The 20,223-nt window shown below is 40.8% G+C and overlaps 1 protein-coding gene and 1 pseudogene across 1 annotated transcript in view; both read left to right on the plus strand.

Moving 5' to 3' along the window:
• The window catches only part of LOC145522503 (uncharacterized), a 50,099-nt gene that overhangs the window by 14,487 nt on the left and 15,389 nt on the right, over positions 1–20,223 (plus strand). Inside the window, exon 3 of the mRNA XM_081531183.1 lies at positions 820–874. Coding sequence (XP_081387309.1) covers positions 820–874 — 55 coding nt within the window. The remainder of the gene's footprint in view (positions 1–819; positions 875–20,223) is intronic.
• On the plus strand, positions 7,494–8,700 carry LOC145523642 (eukaryotic translation initiation factor 3 subunit F pseudogene; annotated as a pseudogene).

The following is a 20,223-nucleotide window of genomic DNA, read 5'->3' on the forward strand; positions in this document are numbered from 1 at the left end:
GAATTTTGAAATATACTTTTAAGAATATGAAGAGATAAGCCACAACTGGGAGAAACTATTTGCAAAAATTATACCTGATAAAAGACTTGTGTCGTCAGAAAATATAAAGAACTCCTACAACTAAAATATAAGAAGATAAACAACCCAATTAAAAAAGTGAGTGAAAGATGTGAACAGACTTTTCACCAAAGAAGATATATAGATGAGAAATGAGCATGTGAAAAGATGTTTAACATCAGGGGAATGTGAATTAAAGGCAATAATTGACTAGAAAGGCTAAAATTGAAAACAGAGAATAAGAATGTTGATATGGATGTGGAGCTAGTGGAATTGGAAAATGGTACAGCAACTTTGAAATATAATATGGCAGCTTATTATAGTGTTAAATATATCCTTACCAGAATTCCCCTAGATTTCCACCAAAGAGAAATTAAAAAATATGTTTACACAAAGACTTGTACTCAAATGTTTATAAGCAGCCTTATTTATGATCGTCCAAACTGAGAAATATGAAGGAATGTGTGTGTGTGTAAATAAAGAAGATATTCTTGAAACCAATGCGACTGAAAAAATGTTCTTCTCTAGCTATTTCTTCCTTTTTCTTTCTCTAGCTATTTCTAATGTTATTAATTGAATTGCTTTTCTTTCTGGATCCCTAGCCAGTTTCTCTTAATAAAACAGTGTATAATCAGCCCATCGTTGATTCTTCGCACTATTCACTGGTTCGGTACTCTTTTCCCATTTTTTTTCTTAGAACTTTACTAATAGGGTAATTAACTCATCCCCTCACAGTGAATCTTGATTTCTGTCTGCTCACAGGAATTCCAGAAACCCGTCGTCATGGTCATTGTCATTATGTCAGCAGAAGCAGCATGTAAGTACCATCATCACATCATCATCACCACCTCCACCACCATCATCATCCTTAAGTGGTTTTTCAATCCCATCCGTCTAAAACAGGGCAGACGCCACATAACTTAGCTTTAGCAGACTTGCTTCACTCTTCCGAAATAATCTCACTCCCAAACCTGTTACTGTGGTTCTCATGGAGTGAGGTGGCAAGGTGGTTAAGAGCATAGGCTGTGAAGCTAGACTTCCTGGATTCAGATTATGGCTGAGTCATTTACTAGCTGTGCAGCCTCAGGCAAGTTACTTAACCTCTCTGTGCCTAAACCTTGGGAAATTTATTTAACCTCTCTGTGCCTTAATTTCTTCCTCTGTCAAATCAGACTAATGCTGGTGCCTGTTTCATAGGATTGTTTTGAGTATTAAATGTAGTATTATAAAGCACTTAGAGCAGTGCCTGATACCTAATTAGCTCATAGTAAATGATAGCTCAGTTGGTAAAGAATCCATCTGCAATGCAGGAGACCCCAATTCGATTCCTAAGGGATAGGCTACCCACTCCAGTATTCTTGGGCTTCCCTTGTGGCTCAGCTGGTAAAGAATCCGCCCGCAATGCAGGAGATGTGGGTTCAATCCCTGGGTTGGTAAGATCCCCTGGAGAAGGGAAAGGCTACCCACTCCAGTATTCTGGCCTAGAAAATTCCATGGACTGTATAGTCCATTTGGGTCCCAAAGAGTTTTGGGACACGACTGAGCTTTACTTTCACTTTCACTTTCAAATGCTAATAGTAAATGAATTATAATAATAATTATGTTGCTGTTCCTCTTTCCTGGAATGTTCTGTCGTCTGCCTTCTGTTTAACCAAGCCATCTATCCTGAAGGCTCAGGTTACTTCCATGTTTGATTTGAATTCTTCCTGACTGTTTTTTCTTTTTTTGAATTTTTTATTGGAGTGTAGTGGATTTTAACGGAGAAGGCAATGGCACCCCTCTCCAGTACTCTTGCCTGGAAAATCCCATGGACGGAGGAGCCTGGTAGGCTACAGTCCATGGGGTCGCTAAGAGTCAGACATGACTGAGCGACTTCACTTTCACTTTTCCCTTTCATGCACTGGAGAAGGAAATGGCAACCCACTCCAGTATTCTTGCCTGGAGAATCCCGGGGACGGCGGAGCCTGGTGGGCTGCTGTCTATGGGGTTGCACAGAGTCGGACACGACTGAAGCAACTTAGCATAGCATAGTTGATTTTAAATGCTGGGTTAGTTTCACGTGTTCAGCAAATTGAATCAATTATCCCCTTTTTTAGATTCTTTCCCATATAGGTGATTACAGAGTTTGAGAAGAGTTACCTGTGTGATACAGTAGGTCCTTATTAGTGATCTATTTCATACATAGTTGTGTGTATATGCATCTGACTGTTTTGGTTCTTACTGATATCCCTCCCCTCTATAGGCATATGATACTTATAACCTGACCCACATCATTTAACCAATTGTGTATTGAAGTCTTTTGGCCTCCCCTTCTCTAGCTGCAGTTTAACTTCTCTGAGAGCAGGAAGTGTGTCCTGCTGGAGCTCTCTTTGAGTTCCAGACTCCTATCTTTAAGGATGGGGTGGGAATTTTTGCCCGAGTGTCCCACTGCTGCCTCAAAGACCATGTGCTGAACATTCCTGCTTGCACCTCCGTATGTACTCTCCACTCTTTTCTACCCTGCTCTGTGCTTTAGGAGCTGACCTCCTAAGACTGTATTTCTTCGGACCCAGGCATTAGGAGGCACCAGCAAGAGATTAGAGGGTGGTGGGGTATTTATTCCTTTGAGTCCCTCCGACCTGGGTGGTTCTTCTCCCCAGAGCCGTTGGGCAGCCCTCCCCTGCAGCCACAGTTTGCCCGGAGCTTGTTAACTGCTTTCCTCCTCTGGGCTCTGCAGGCCTATGGGCAGTAACAGCTTGCTGTTTTGGTGATTGGGGTGCTTTTACCATCCCTTGTTAGTTTCCTTAACAGTCCATGCCGAAGGATGCTAAGTCACTTCAGTCGTGTCCGACTCTTTGCAACCCAATGGACTATAGCCCGCCAGGCTTCTCTTTCCGTGGGATTTTCTGGGCAAGAATACTGGAGTGGGTTGCCATGCCCTGCTCCAGCGGATCTTCCTGACCCAGGGATATGAGTTCCTGACCCACGTTTCTTACATTACTGCATTGGCAGGCAGGTTCTTTACCTCTAGCACCACCTGGGAATCCCCCTTAACAGCCCACATATCTTTAATTTCTTCTTTTCCTATCCTTGTATTATTATTATTTTCTAGTCTTTCTTCAGAGTCTAGGGATGCCAATAAAATGTTAAATAGAAGCGATGTTAATGGGAATCTCGTTTTGTACCTGATTTCAAAGAGGAAGTTTGCAATTTTTTTTCCCACTAAATATAATGCCTGCTGCAGTTTACTGTAGACATTTATCAGATGATGGCTTTTTGCTTTTATTTCTGCTTTGCTAAGAGTCTTTTCTAAATTATGAATCTATGTTGAAATCTATCAAATACTTTTCTATATTTATTGATGTGATCATATTTAAAAAGAAATTTCTTTTTCCTATAATGCAGTAAATTATAGTGATTGATTTAATTTTTATTCCTGGAATAAACTGAACTTGACTGTGATATATTTACTATTATTTCTATATATTTTTGAATTCATTTGAAAATATACTGTTTAGGGATTTTACATCTATACTGAAAAGTATTATTAACCTGTAATTTTACTTTTTGAAAAATATATTCAGTTTTGGTATCAAGGTTATGCTAGTTCATAAATCTATCCTCTTTTTCTATTCCCTGGTATAGTTTTGAGATCGACATTATTCTTCCACAGATGTTTAGTAGAATTTGCTGGTAGAGTCATCTAGGCTTGTGTTTTCTTTGTGCAAAAATTTTGAATTACAGTTTTTTTTGATAATCATTATACTTGTGTTATTTTTTTGAAATTCTACTCACTGCCCATCTGAAACAGGACTCTTTTTCTTTATGTCAACTTCGATAAGTTGTATGTATTCTAGAAAGTGGTCCATATAGCCTCACTTTTAATGTTTGTTGTCACAGTAGGCTATGGGTTATTAATTTTCAAAGAACCAACCTTTAGCTTAGATAATCTTCTCTGCTGTATATTTGTTTTCTATTTTACTGTTTCCTTCTGTTTTTATTATCTTCTTTCTATTCTATTGGGGTCAAATTTGTTGGTTTGGTTTTTTATTTACTTATAATGTGGAAGTTTAGCATATTGATTTTAAACTGTCTTCTTTCTTACTATATGCAATTAAAGAAATGACTTCTGAGGAGGGTGAGAACCCTGTGGGCCAGAGTGGCTAGAGAAAGAATCACAGAGAAGCTGGGACTTGCATTTTCAGAAAGAGGAAGAGAAGTGCTTAGCAGACTGATGGAATATTGTAAACAAAAACTTTCGGCAAGAATGTATTAAAATTTTTTAATAGAAAATTTGAAACATATACACATGCAGAGAGAACGATATAATGAACCCTTGTGTACCCACCTCCCCCTCCTCTAATATTATTTTGAAGTAAATCATGGATGGCATATGATTTCATATATTTATATTTCAGCATGCATGTCTAAAAGATTGGGAATCTTTTTTGCTTATTTAAAATAAAATCAGCCTGTTGAGGACTTTGTAATGAGGTGCTAATAAGCAGTAACATTATCATGGTAATTTGTCTTGAGAACTCATGAATATGAAAATCTGGGGCCACATGGCCTTCTTACTCTTAAACCTAAACTCAAATCCTGGATCTGTTACATCTCTGATAAAGCAAGAAGTCACACCTGTCAATATAAGAGAAGAAGGGTCCAAAGATGTCGTCTTAGAGCTCATTGGAAAACATGTTTCCATTAATGATCAGGAATCTTATCATTTAGGCCACTTGTTTAGGAAATCAACACAACCTGGCATAGCCCACAGGCAATTTAGAAGGGATTTTGTTTAAGGGGCATGATGCGTTGTGTAAACTATAGGCACACACTCTTGTGTTAGCTTGGCCCAGTCTCTGCTGCATTGATCCACTCCTTCTCTGGCTTTGGGAAGTTCACCTTTGTATCCCACCCCAGGGGTGGATTTTGTGATCCTGGAAGAGACGTGCCCTTTATCTGCTCTGAAGGGCAGCATAGTTTTTTAAAAAAGGTTTTGGAATCAGACAGAACTAGGTCTGAATCCCGTGTACCCCACTGAAGAGGTCTAGATACTCTTTTACCTGTTTTCGTCATCAATAAAACAGGTTGGCGATGGATACTTAGCAAGGCCATTATGAAAATTAATTATGGCAGAAAGCAAAGAGGAACTAAAAAGCCTCTTGATGAAGGCGAAAGAAGAGAGTGAAAAAGCTGGCTTAAACCTCAACATTCCAAAAATAAAGATCATGGCACCTGATCCCATTACTTCGTGTCAAATAGGTTGGGAAACAGTGACAAATTTTATTTTCTTGAGCTCCAAAATCACTGCAGATGGTGACCACAGCCATGAAATTAAAAGATGCTTGCACTTTGGAAGAAAAGTTGTGACAGATCTAGACAGTATATTAAAAAACAGAGACATCACTTTGCAAACAAAGGTCTGTATAGTTAAAGCTATGGTTTTTCCAGTAGTCATGTATGGATGTGAGAGTTGGACCATAAAGAAGGCTGAGCACCGAAGAATTGATGCTTTCAAACTGTGGTGTCGGGGAAGACTTTGGAGAGTCCCTTGGACAGCAAAGTGATCAAACCAGTCCATCCTAAAGAAAATCAGTCCTGAATATTCATTGGAAGGACTGATGTTGAAGGTGAAGCTCCAATACTTTGGCCACTTGATGTGAAGAGCTGACTCATTGGAAAAGATCCTGATACTGGGAAAGATTGAAGGCAGGATGAGAAGGGGACGACAGAGGACGAGATAGCTGGATGGCATCACCGACTTGATGAATATGAATTTGAGCAAACTCCGGGAGATAGTGAAGGACAGGGAAGCCTGGTGTGCTGCAGTCCATGGGAGTCACAAAGAGTCGGACACAACTGAGTGACTGAGAAACAACAATAATATGTGAACCGCATGGTGCTTGCTATTAATCTTTCCTCTCAATTTAAGATTGAACCTGCCTTTCTCGGAGTTACCCGAACCTTAGTATGTATCTCTGGACTTGGCCAACAGAAATTCCATAAATTAAACTCTACTTGGACGTCTGTTCTCATTATACCTGACCTTCTGAGTTGTCTGCTCTGAGAATGTTTTCCATATTTCTTAATTTCTGAACCCAAAAAATTTCTCTAAGTTTCTAGTTTCTCCACCATTCTGCTCTGGGTGGCGGGACTTCTTGTCCTTAGCCACACATCAGAATGTTAGAAATTCTCATTTAACTGAAACATCCTGCCTTTGAACTATCTACTGACAACATTAGCATTCTTAGAACTCCACATTTATATTTCATTATATTCTCTCCAACCCACTTTGAGTTCTTAATTGAGTAATAATAATTCTGAGAGAATATATTATTTTCCAACATGGGGAATCAGAGTTACTAGGATTTGAGACAACAGTTTGAAAGAGAGTTTGGAAACCCCAAAGGAAATAGTCATTCACTTCACAAACTTGCCTACAGTTATTGCCCAGTGTCTGGACTGACTTTTCACTGGGGCAGCCTCATATCCATTTAGTCTCTGTGGCTTCATTTTCCCATCTTCAACTGATAGATAATAGTGCCAGTGGTCAGTATCTTGTGAGTAGATCCTGAATAAGCATTCATGTGATTTAGTCATAATGATAGCATCATAATACCTACCCCATAGGGTTACAGAGATAGGAGAGTGTTTGCATTGTGGTTAGACACAAGCGTTTTAGAGCCAGACAATCTAGGTTTCAAGCTCAGCTTTACCACTTATTACCCACATGACTTTGGGCAAGTTACTTAACCTTTTAAAGCTTTACTTTCTTCATCTGTAAAATGGCAGTTCTAATAACATCTATTTCATAGGGCTATTAGAGGATTACATGAGATAAATTTTGGTATTTAAGCACTCTCTAAAAGTCTCTTTTATGGTTATTCTTAAAAGTACTAATGGTGATTAAAGTATTGAAATAAGTAGGTATGAAAGCTCCAGCAGAGTAAGTGCTTAATAAATGTGAGAAGTCAATAATTATTTTTCTCTCTTTCAACACTTCCTTCTCTATCAACTGAATAGCAAAGATGAAAAGGAAATGGTAAAGAGGTTAAGGACCTGGACTCTGGAATCAGACTGTCAGGATTCAAATCTTAAATCTAAAGTTTACTAGCTGTGTGGCTTTAGACAAGTTATTTAACTTCTCTGTACCTCAGTTTCCTCATCTATAAAGTTAGGATAATAGTAGAACCTACTTTATAAAATTATTATGAGGATTAAATTGTTTGATGTAGTGAAATATTTAGTAACAGCCTCAACACAGTCAGTGCTATATATTTGTATATAAAATAAACGATACTTTATTTGTCAATTTTTAATTCCGAGTGCGTAAGTTTCCATTGTGTAGTATATACGGTGGGCGATTGACATTGAACTTGGATGAACTGTGGGCAAGTTATGTCATCACAAACAGAGCTTAAAAACTTAGAGAAGGCCCTTCCGCTCCTGGCTCCTTTTCTCTCGACAAGATGGCCACACCGGCAGTACCGGCGAGCGCGCCTCCCGCCACCCCATCTGAAGACCCAGCTGCGGCCTCATCTCCGTCCTCGGCCCCGGCCCCGGCCCCAGCCCCAGCCTCAGCCTCGGTGCCGGCTCCAGCTCCGGTTCCAGCTCCATCGCCGGCTCCCGCGTCATCCTCAGACCCGACAGCAGCAGCGGCTACGACCGCGGCTCCGGGCCAGACCCTGGCCTCAGCGCCAGCCCCAGCGCAGACCCCCGCACAGTCTCTGTCTGGCCCTGCTCTCCCAGGCCCCTTCCCCGGCGGCCGCGTGGTCCGGCTGCATCCAGTCATTTTGGCCTTCATCGTGGACAGCTACGAGCAACGCAACGAGGGAGCTGCCCGAGTTATCGAGACCCTGCTAGGAACCGTTGACAAGCACTCAGTGTAAGTCACCAATTGCTTTTCAGTGCCACACAATGAGTCAGAAGATGAGGTGGCTGTTGATATGGAATTTGCTAAGAACATGTATGAGTTGCACAAGAAAGTCTCTCCAAACGAGCTCATCCTGGGCTGGTACGCTACAGGCCATGACATCACGGAGCACTCAGTGCTGATCCATGAGTACTACAGCCGAGAAGCCCCCAACCCCATTCATCTCACAGTGGACACCAGCCTCCAGAATGGCCGCATGAGCATCAAGGCCTACATGAGCACTTTAATGGGTGTTCTTGGGAGGACCGTGGGGGTGATGTTCACCCTCTGACAGTGAAATACACATATTACGACACTGAATGCATTGGAGTTGACCTGATCATGAAGACCTGTTTTAGCCCCAACCTGGTGATCGGCCTCTCCAGTGACTTGCCGCAAGTGGGCGGGGCTTCAGCTCGCATCCAGGACGCCCTCACCACAGTGTTGCAGTATGCGGAGGACGTGCTGTCTGGAAAGGTGTCAGCTGACAATACCGTGGGCCGCTTCTTGATGAGTCTGGTTAACCAAGTACCCAAAATAGCTCCCGAGGACTTTGAGACCATGCTCAACAGCAACATCCATGACCTGTTGATGGTAACCTATCTGGCCAACCTTACACAGTCACAAATTGCCCTCAATGAGAAGCTTGTGAACCTGTGAAAGGGCCACGGGCAGCCCTCCTGCCACGTTGGGCCCCAGCCAACCCCGGGACCCAGAATGGAGTGAAGGAGAAATGGTGTCTTTGTGGTCTGAGTCACACTGAGTCAACCAACTGCTTGTGACTCTAAATAAACGTAGACTACCTTTCATAAGTGAAAAAAAAAAATTTAGAGAAGAGAAGCATGAAGATCAATATATACATATATATTAATAATTATGAAATACTACATATCAATTGCTTATTTAAATATTCAACATGAATTATCTTCTTTAATTCTACCACAATCCTTTGAGGTAAGAGCTGTTTTAACCTTATGTTACAGATAAGAGAAATGAGGCACAGAGAGACTATGTAACTTGCCTTGGGTCACAGAGCGGAGCTGGGTTAACTCTGAATCGGTCTCCACAGCTGTTCATGTCATTCTGGTGCCCAGTTCCCTTCCCAGTGAGATGGGCAAAATGGTGCTCTGCAGGTCATGGTCCTAGGCCAGTGATCTTCACACTCTGAGTCGCTCACTCTCATGAGATACAAGAGGGTGTATCTCCTGCTCTAGTTCAAAGTAAGTTTAAGGCCAGCAAGTTTAAAGCACAGGGTCAGTCTTCTGCATAGCTTAATGCTAGTCCAAAAGTTCAAATAACATAAAATAGGTTTATCCCCCATAAAATTTATTTGACTGTTTATCCCAAGATGTGTTTATACAAAAATAAACACGTGATAAATGTAGACAGTCCTGGGTCTTGCTAGGAATACAAAAATAAACACATTAACAAATAAATTTGAAAGTGCGGTTGACCCTTGAACAATGTGGAGGCTAGAAGTGTGACCCTCCTCATGGTGCATAATCCATGTGTAACTTTATGGTTGGCCCTCCAAATCCCCAGTTCCTTATTCTTGGATTCAGTCAGCCTTGTATTGTGTCATACTGTGGTATGCATTTACTGAAAAGAATCTTCGTATGTACGAAGAACTTGTGTTGTTCAAGGGTTGAATTCACTAAAAGCTGGCTTAATGAAAAATGTGGTCACCAGTTCACACGGAATGCTTCCCTGTCAGCAAGATTTCTCTGATAGTTACATTAATAGTTAAATTTCTGAGCACAGAAAGGTAACATATACTCAAGCGATGTTAGGATGTTTTTCCTGGGAAAGCCGTGGAGCAGCTACTCTTTGCTGCAGTTCCTGGAACCCTTGTGTTTGCCACAGGCCTGGACCTTCCCTTGCTTTCCAAACAGGAGAGCCTGATACTGAAAGTATGGTTGTTTAGGACCCGGCTCTCCCCTATAGCAGCCACAGGTTACTTCAGTATTGCCTTAAACACCCATAGGCAGCTGCTGCTGCTGCTAAGTCGCTTCAGTCATGTCCGACCCTGTGCGACCCCATAGACGGCCGCCCACCAGGCTCCTCCATCCCTGGGATTCTCCAGGCAAGAATACTGGAGTGGGTTGCCATTTCCTTCTCCAATGCATGCATGCATGCATGCTAAGTTGCTTCAGTCGTGTCCGACTCTGTGCGACCCCATGGACAGCAGCCCGCCAGGCTCCTCTGTCCATGGGATTCTCCAGGCAAGAATACTGGAGTGGGTTTCCATTTCCTTCTCCCTCATAGGCAGCAGGTGACTGTTTTGGTCACCCATCACACATTTGCTCTTCCTCTGGGTCAGAACATCCTGAATTTCCTCTGGTGAATCTTTTCTCCGTGACTCAACCCTGTGGATTGTGGATTGGGTAGGGCTCCCTTCTGCCCCAGAGGTGGAACATATGAACAACGTCTGACTAATCAGGAGTGGACAGCAACCCAAGTTGATCCAATCAGTGTGATTCCAGGACTCACGAAGGAGGTTAAAAAATGGTGCTGTCTTCTTGGCTGGAAGATACCTGGGAGGATGGGAGCCCAGAGAGCTGCCAAGTGGAGAATGAGAATGAAGCCAACAGGGAGAGCAGAGCTGAGAGGGAAGGAAACTGTCATCCTGATAACATCATCTGGGTTCCAGGCTCACGTCATGCCTGAAAACCATCCTGAGACTTTTCAATAACAAACCAAAAACTCTTTGCTGGTACCAGTTTGAGTTGAGTTTCTGTTACTTGCAACAGGAAGAGTCTTAACTGACATTGCAAAAAGAGACTATGGAGCTTTGTATTATTCACAGTGGCTTGTACCACTTTGGAATGAGTGAATTTAACTCAAACGACCATTATATCCACTACTGTGGGCAGGAATCCCTTAGAAGAAATGGAGTAGCCATCATGTTCAACAAAAGAGTCCGAAATGCAGTACTTGGATGCAATCTCAAAAAAGACAGAATGATCTCTGTTCGTTTCCAAAGCAAACCATTCAATATCATGGTAATCCAAGTCTATGTCCCAACCAGTAACGCTGAAGAAGCTGAAGTTGAACGGTTCTATGAAGACCTACAAGACCTTTTAGAACTAACACCCAAAAAAGATGTCCTTTTCATTATAGGGGACTGGAATGCAAAAGTAGGAAGTCAAGAAACACCTGGCGTAACAGGCAAATTTGGCCTTGGAGTACAGAATGAAGCAGGGCAAAGGCTAACAGAGTTCTTCCAAGAGAACGCACTGGTAATAGCAAACACCCTCTTCCAACAACACAAGAGAAGACTCTACACATGGACATCACCAGATGGTCAACACCGAAATCAGATTGATTATATTCTTTGCAGCCAAAGATGGAGAAGCTCTATACAGTCAGCCAAAACAAGACTGGGAGCAGACTGTGGCTCAGATCATGAACTCTTTATTGCCAAATTCAGACTTAAATTGAAGAAAGTAGGGAAAACCACTAGACCATTCAGGTATGACCTAAATCAAATCCCTTATGATTATACAGTGGAAGTGACAAATAGATTTAAGGGACTAGATCTGATAGTGTGCCTGATGAACTATGAACAGAGGTTTGTCACATTGTACAGGAGACGGGGATCAAGATCATCCCCATGGAAAAGAAATGCAAAAAAGCAAAATGGCTGTCTGAGGAGGCCTTACAAATAGCTGGGAAAAGAAGAGAGGCAAAAGGCAAAGGAGAAAAGGAAAGATATTCCCATCTGAATGCAGAGTTCCAAAGAATAGCAAGGAGAGATTAAGCAAGCCTTCCTGAGCGATCAATGCAAAGAAATAGAGGAAAACAACAGAATGGGAAAGACTAGAGATCTCTTCCAAGAAAATTAGAGATACCAAGGGAACATTTCATGCAAAGATAGGCTTGAAAAAAGACAGAAATGGTATGGACCTAACAGAAGCAGAAGATATTAAGAAGAGGTGGCAAGAATACACAGAAGAACTGTACAAAAAAGATCTTCACGACCCAGATTATCACGATGGTGTGATCACTCACCTAGAGCCAAACATCCTGGAATGTGAAGTCAAGTGGGCCTTTGAATGCATCACTACGAACAAAGCTAGTGGAGGTGTTGGAATTCCAGGTGAGCTATTTCAAATCCTGAAAGATGATGCTGTGAAAGTGCTACACTCAATATGCCAGCAAATCTGGAAAACTCAGCAGTGGCCACAGGACTGGAAAAGGTCAGTTTTCATTCCAGTCTCAAAGAAGGGAAATGCCAAAGAATGCTCAAACTACCACACAATTGCACTCATCTCACACGCTAGTGAAGTAATGCTCAAAATTCTCCAAGCCAGGCTTCAGCAATATGTGAACCATGAACTTCCAGATGTTCAAGCTGGTTTTAGAAAAGGCAGAGGAACCAGAGATCAAATTGCCAACATCCTATGGATCATCGAAAAAGCGAGAGAGTTCCAGAAAAACATCTATTTCTGCTTTATTGACTATGCAAAAGCCTTTGACTGTGTGATCACAATAAACTGTGGAAAATTCTTAAAGAGATGGGAATACCAGACCATCTGACCTGTCTCTTGAGAAACCTGTATGCAGGTCAGAAAGCAATAGTTAGAACTGGACATGGAACAACAGACTGGTTCCAAATAGGAAAAGGAGTACGTTAAGGCTGTATATTGTCACCCTGCTTATTTAACTTATATGCAGAGTACATCATGAGAAACGCTGGGCTGGAGGAAGCACAAGCTGGAATCAAGATTGCCGGGAGAAATATCAATAACCTCAGATAGGCAGATGACACCACCCTTATGGCAGAAAGTGAAGAAGAACTAAAGAGCCTCTTGATGAAAGTGAAAGAGGAGAGTGAAAAAGTTGGTTTAAAGCTCAACATTCAGAAAACTAAGATCATGGCATCCGGTCCCATCACTTCATGGGAAATAGATGGGGAAACAGTGGAAACAGTGTCAGACTTTATTTTGGGGGGCTTCAAAATCACTGCTGATGGTGATTGCAGCCATGAAATTAAAAGACACTTGCTCCTTGGAAGGAAGGTTATGACCAACCTAGATAGCATATTTAAAAGCAGAGACGTTACTTTTCCAAGCAAGGTCCAGCTAGTCAAGGCTATGGTTTTTCCAGTAGTCATGTATGGACTGGAGAGTTGGATGGTGAAGAAAGCAATGCGCCGAAGAATTGATGCTTTTGAACTGTGGTGTTGGAGAAGACTCATGAGAGTCCCTTGGACTGCGAAAAGATCCAACCAGCCCATCCTAAAGGAGATCAGTCCTGGGTTATTCATTGGAAGGACTGATGTTGAAGGTGAAACTCCAATACTTTGGCCACCTCATGCGAAGAGTGGACTCATTGGAAAAGACCCTGATGCTGGGAAGGATTAGGGGCAGGAGGAGAAGGGGACGACAGAGGATGAGATGGTTGGATGGCATCACCGACTCAGTGGACATGGGTTTGGGTAAACTCTGGGAGTTGGTGATGGACAGGGAGTCCTGGCGTGCTGCGGTTCATGGGGTCACAAAGAGTCGGACATGACTGAGCGACTGAACTGAACTGGACCACTTTAAAAAAATTATCTTAAAAATCTATATCTGCTATTACCTATTTCTTTTTCTCTTTAAAATAGAGTAAAAAGTGTTTTTGAGATCTCCTAGAGACCTTCATGGCTCCCTAGTTATTAATTACCATTGTAACATATTGGAGAAGCAAATGGCAACCCACTCCAGTATTCTTGCCTGGGAAATCTCATGGACAGAGGAGCCTGGCGGGCTACAGGCGTGGCAGAAGAATCAGAGGCGACTTGATATTAAACAATAGCAACAAATTGTAGCATATAATTCCTTCCTAAATGAAGCATAGTACATATGAGAATGCACGTGTGCACAATGACAAGTCAGACTGAAGAGGCTACTGTGGAATTTGGATTCTTGGCTCACGCACAGCCACGTGGGGCATAGGATTCTGAAAAATTAATGTTTTAGCAAAGTCATCTATTACTACAGGATGCAGACTTTAGGGTCGTTAGTGAGTATACTGAACCTTCAATGCTACATCCACAGTTTCAAGCATCAACTATATTGCCTTACTGTGTTAATTTGTCCTACTGCAATTTTTTCCTTTCCCTTCCATTTCATTAAGTCGGACTTTTCCAACTCCAGAGTAAATTCTGGGTCCAAATATATTTGCTAGCCACTAAAGCAAAATGGAAATATTGGAAATGTTCCAGCTCATTTTTTAGTTAAAAAAATTTTAAACCTTTTCCTAAAGTCCACAGTTTACTGACCTTTACATTGTAGATTTTCTGTACTTACTGATACAGGAAAAGCAGAGGCATTTAAATGAGTTTCACTTTAAGAGAAGCTGGTATTTGAGAAGTAATATTTCTGAAATAACTATTTGAAGGAATGATTATTTGCATAAAAGGTGTTTTTCATTTTAAACAAAATCTCTCCTCTGTTTCCCATTAATAGTCACCCTATTTATCTCAACAACTGAGCGACTGAACTGAACCAATAAAACTGTGCTTAGAATTCTGGAATTTCAGAACAGGAAAAATGCTTGCTTGATGATAATTTCTTATTTGTAGAAGTTGCAGAATGAAACAAGTTAAATAATTTGTCCAGTTAATGATTGGTTGATTAGTGGTAGTTGAGAATGTATTGCCTGTAGACCCACCTTATTTTAAAAAACAATTTTATTTATTTATTAATTTTTGGCTGTGCTGGGTCTTCATTGCTGCGTGGGTTTTCCTCTAGTTGTGGCAAGTGAGGGCTATTCTCCAGTTGCGGTGCTTGGGCTTCTCATTGCAGTGGCTTCTCTTGTTGCAGAGCATGGATTCTAGGGTGCACTGGCTTCAGTAGTTGCGATACCCAGGGTCAGTAGTTGTGGATCGACGACTCTAGAGCACAGGCTTGATGATTGTGGTACACAGGCTTAGTTGCTCCGAGACATGTGGGATCTTGCTGGATTGGGCGTCAAATCTGCTTCTCCTGCATTGCCGGGCGGATTCTTTACCACTGAGCCACCAGGGAAGCCTGATCCTCTTTCATCTTAAAAGAAATTCTTCAGAAACACTCCCTCCCTCTGCAACCTGCTCCCACCCCTTACCCAGCCAAAGAAGTTCTTAGAAGGAAAAATGATATAGTTCTAAAACTTTGGGTCTCATAAAGAAAGGAAGAGCATTAGAGAAGGAATAAACAATGGCAATATAAATCTTTTATATTTTTGTTTCAATTGATCCAACAGATAATGGTTTGCTCAAAATAATAATAGAAACAAGGTATTTGGTGCTTATAGGTTATGCACAGTGAAATGAATGACAGTGATGTTATAAGAGATGAGAGGAAGGGATTGGAAATACCCTGTTATAAAGTACTTGCATTACCCATGAGATGGTATAGTTGTACTTGAAAAGGGACTTGGATGAGTAAATGTATAGGACAGCTTCTAAAAGAATAAATTAAATAAAAAAGTGCAACTAATATCCTAAGAGAGTGGAAAAAATGGGATTATATAAAATGCTCAATTAAAACAAGAAAAAGGATAAAAAAATACGCAACAAAAAAAAGAAACAAAAAAGAAGGGCAGTGAACAGAAAAGAGTAACAATGATGGCAAATACTAATTTGATTATATCAATAATCACTTTAAATGTCAATGGTCTAAATACACCAACTGAAAAAACAGAGATTATGTGTCTAAGTGGATTAAGAAAAACAAGCTTTTATGTTTTGTTTGTAAGAAGCTCATTTTAAACGTAGGCTGGATAGATTAATAGTAAAGATAGATAAGTTAACAGTAAAGAGATGGAGAAAGACATACTATGGTAACACCAATCAAAAGAGAGCTGAGGAGTAATATTAATTTCAGACAAAGCAGAGAAAGGAATTATTAATATTATTAATTAATATTAATTTGTATCAATAAATCATTAATTTATATTAATATTTATATTAAATATTAATAACACTAATTTCAGAGCAAGGAAAATTAAGGATAAAGAGAAGAGAGGTATTACATATGATAAAGAGGTCAATTCTCTAAGAATTCATAATAATTCTTAATATGTATGTACCCCACAGCAAAGTATCAAAAATATGTGAGGCAAAAGTTGGTTAAGCTGAAGGGAGAAGCAGAACTTTAGAAGTTCTCTTTTCAGAAGCTGAAAGGAGAAATAGAACTCACTGTTCTAGTTGGAGACATTAACATCCTTCTCTCAATAATTGGTAGAAATTTAGAAAGGACATAGCGAAGTGATTAGCACTATCAATCAATATGATATAATTGACTTTTATAGACTAATTCACCCAACAGAATAATAAAGTGTTTCCTTTCTTTCACATGGAGCATTCACTAAGACAGGCTGCATGCTGGGTCACAGAATACACCTTAACAAATTAAAAAAAAATAGACATCACACTATGTATGCTATCAGTTCACAATGGAATTAAACTGGAAATCAACAAAAGATAGCTGAAAAATCCTGAAATGCTTGGAGGTTAAACAACACAATTCTCAATAACATATAAATTAAAGAACTCTTAAATTCTAAAGTATTTTTAACTAAATGAAAGTGAAAATACAATTTTCCAAAATTTGTTGTATACAGTAAAAGCACTGCTTAGAGGAAAATTTATAGCACTGAATGCCTATATTAGAAAAGAAAAATAACCTAAAATTAGTAATCTGAGTTTCCATCTTTGCTGTTGTTCATTCACTAAGTCACGTTCGTCTCTTTGTAACCTCATGGACTGCAGCACACCAGGTTCCTCTGTCTTCTGCTTTCTCCTGGAGTTTGCTCAGATTTGTGCCCACTGAGTCAGTGATGCTATCTAACCATCTTATCTTCTGTCGCCCCCTTCTCCTTTTGCCTTCAGTCTTCCATCTTAGGAAACTAGAAAAAGGAGGAAAGATAAAGTAAGCACAAGAAAAGATAATAAAAATTAAAGCACAAATCAATAAAATTATAAACAGGAATGATGAAATTAAAAGATGGTTGTTTGAAAAAATTAATAAAATTGATAAATGAACAGCTAGGCTAACTAAGAAAAAGAGAAGACAGAAATTACTAATACTAGAAATGAAAGAGAGGCCATCACTACTGATCCTATAGATATTAAAAGGAGAATAAAGGAATATTATGAGTAGAAAAGAGTAACAACTATGGCAAATACTAATTTGATTATATCAATAATCACTTTAATGTGACTATTGATATACAAGTTCATACAAGAAGAGAGAATTTGGATTTGCTTACATTTATTAAAGAAATTGAACCAATAACCTTCTAAACAGAAAGTTTAGACAAACCTAGACAGCATATTAAATAGCAGAGACAAAAGCTGTGGTTTTTCCAGTAGTCATGTATAGATGTGAGAGTTGGACCATAAAGAAGCTGAGCACTGAAGAACTGATGCTTTCAAATTGTGGTGCTGGAGAAGACTATTAAGAGTCCCTTGGACTCCTTGGCGATGTTATGTCAATCCTAAAGAAAACCAACCCTGAATACTCATTGGAAGGACTGATGCTGTAGCTGAAGCTCCAATACGATGACCACCTGATGTGAAGAGTTGACTCATTAGAAAAGACCCTGATGCTGGGAAAGAGTGAGGTCAGGAGGAGAAAGGGGCAAGAGAGGCTGCGATGATTGGATGGCATCACTGACTCAATGGGTATGAGTTTGAGTGAACTCCGGGAGATAGTGAAGGGAAAAAGAGATTGGCGTGCTGCAGTCCATGGGGTTTCAAAAAATCAGAATAACTTAGTGACTGAACAACAACAACAAATAGCTAGATTTAAATCCCTGCCCCATCATCCACCAGCTGGATGAAGTTGGGCAAGTTACTCTCTTAGTGGCTCCCTCCCTTCAACCTGATAAAAGTAGATTATATACATACATACATATATATATATATGTATAAAGTAGATTACATTTTGAGCAAATTAATGCTTAGAATTCTCCAAGCCAGGCTTCAGCAGTACACTAACCAAGAACTTCCAGATGTTCAAGCTGGATTTAGAAAAGGCAGAGGAACCAGAGATCAAATTGCCAACATCCGTTGGATCATTGAAAAAGCAAGAGAGTTCCAGAAAAACATCCACTTCTGCTTTATTGACTATGCTAAAGCCTTTGACTGTGTGGATCACAACAAACTGGAAAATTCTTCAAGAGATGGGAATACCAGACCACTTTACCTACCTCCTGAGAAACCCGTATGCAAGTCAAGAAGCAACAGTTAGAACCAGGAACAACAGACTGGTTCCAAATTGGGAAAGGAGTGCATCAGTTCAGTTCAGTTCAATCACTCAGTCGTGTCTGACTCTATGCAACCTTATGGACTGCAGCATGCCAGGCCTCCTTGTCCATCACCAGCTCCTGGAGTTAACTCAAACTCATGTCCATTGAGTTGGTGAATGCCATCCAACCATCTCATCCTCTGCCATCCCCTTCTCCTCCTGCCTTCAATCTCTCCCAGCATCAGGGTCTTTTCAAATGAGTCAGTTCTTTGCATCAGGTGGCTAAAGTATTGGAGCTTCAGCTCCAACATCAGTCCTTCCAGTGAATATTCAGGACTGATTTCCTTTAGGATGGACTGGTTGGATCTCCTTGCAGTCCAAGGGACTCTCAAGAGTCTTCTCCAACACCACAGTTCAAAAGCATCAATTCCTCAGCGCTCAGCTTTCTTTATAGTCCAACTCTCACATCCATACATAACTGCTGGAAAAACCAAAGCCTTGACTAGATGGACCTTTGTTGGCAAAGTAATGTCTCTGCTTTTTAATATGCTGTCTAGGTTGGTCATAACTTTTCTTCCAAGGAGTAAGCGTCTTTTAATTTCATGGCTGCAGTCATCATCTGCAGTGATTTTGGAGCCCAGGAAAATAAAGTCTCTCACTGTTTCCACTGTTTCCCCATCTATTTGCCGTGAAGTGATGGGACTGGATGCCATGATCTTAGTTTTCTGAATGTTGAGCTTTAAGCCAGCTTGTTCACTCTCCTCTTTCACTTTCATCAAGAGGCTCTTCAATTCCTCTTCAGTTTCTGCCGTAAGGGTGGGGTCATCTGCATATCTGAGGTTAGTGATATTTCTTCCGGCAATCTTGATGCCAACTTGTGCTTCATCCAGCCCAGTGTTTCTCATGATGTACTCTGCATATAAGTTAAATAAGCAGGGTGACAATATACAGCTTTGAGGTACTCCTTTTCCTATTTGGAACCAGTCTGTTGTTCCGTGTCCAGTTCTAACTGTTGCTTCCTGACCTGCATACAGATTTCTCAAGAAGCAGGTCAGGTGGTCTGGTATTCCCATCTCTCAGAATTTTCCACAGTCACCCTGCTTATTTAACATATATGCAGAAGAGTGTATCATGTGAAATGCTGATCTGGATAAAGCACAAGCTGGATTCAAAATTGATGGGAGAAATATCAATAACCTCAGATATGCAGATGACACCACCCTTATGGCAGAACCTGAAGAGGAATTGAAGAGCCTCTTGATGAAAGTGAAAGAGGAGAGTGAACAAGCTGGCTTAATACTCAACATGAGAAAGACAAAGATCATGGCATCTGGTCCCATCACTTCATGGCAAATAGATTGGGAAACTGTGGAAACAATGACAAACTTTATTTTCTTGGGCTCCCAAACCACTGCAGATGGTGACTACAGCCATGAAATTAAAAGACACTTGCTCCTTGGAAGAAAATCCAAGGAGAAGGCAATGGCACCCCACTCCAGTACTCTTGCCTGGAAAATTCCATGGACGGAGGAGCCTGGTAGGCTACAGCCCATGGGGTCACTAAGAGTTGGACATGACAGAGTGACTTCACTTTCACTTTTCCCTTTCATGCACTGGAGAAGGAACTGGCACGCCACTCCAGTATTCTTGCCTGGAGAATCCCAGGGACGGCGGAGCCTGGTGGGCTGCTGTCTATGGGGTTGCACAGAGTTGGACCAACCTGGGCAGCATTTTAAAAAGCAGAGACATTACTTTGCCAGCAAAGGTCCATCTAATCGAAGCTATGGTTTTTCCGGTAGTCATGTATAGATGTGAGAGTTGGGCCATAAAGAAAGCTGAATGGCGAAGAATTGATGCTTTTGAGCTGTGGTGTTGGAGAAGACTCTTGAGAGTCCCTTGAACTGCAAGGAGATCATACTAGTCAGTCGTAAAGGAAATCAATCCTGCATATTCATTGGAAGGACTGATGTTGAAGCTGAAGCTTCAATACTTTGGCCATCTGATGTGAAGAGCCAACTCATTAGAAAAGACCCTGATGCGGGGAAAGATTGAAGGCAG

The sequence above is a fragment of the Giraffa tippelskirchi genome, chromosome 10 (assembly GCF_054371585.1).
Source record: "Giraffa tippelskirchi isolate mGirTip1 chromosome 10, T2T-mGirTip1v1.2.pri, whole genome shotgun sequence".
Taxonomy (NCBI): Eukaryota; Metazoa; Chordata; class Mammalia; order Artiodactyla; family Giraffidae; genus Giraffa; species Giraffa tippelskirchi.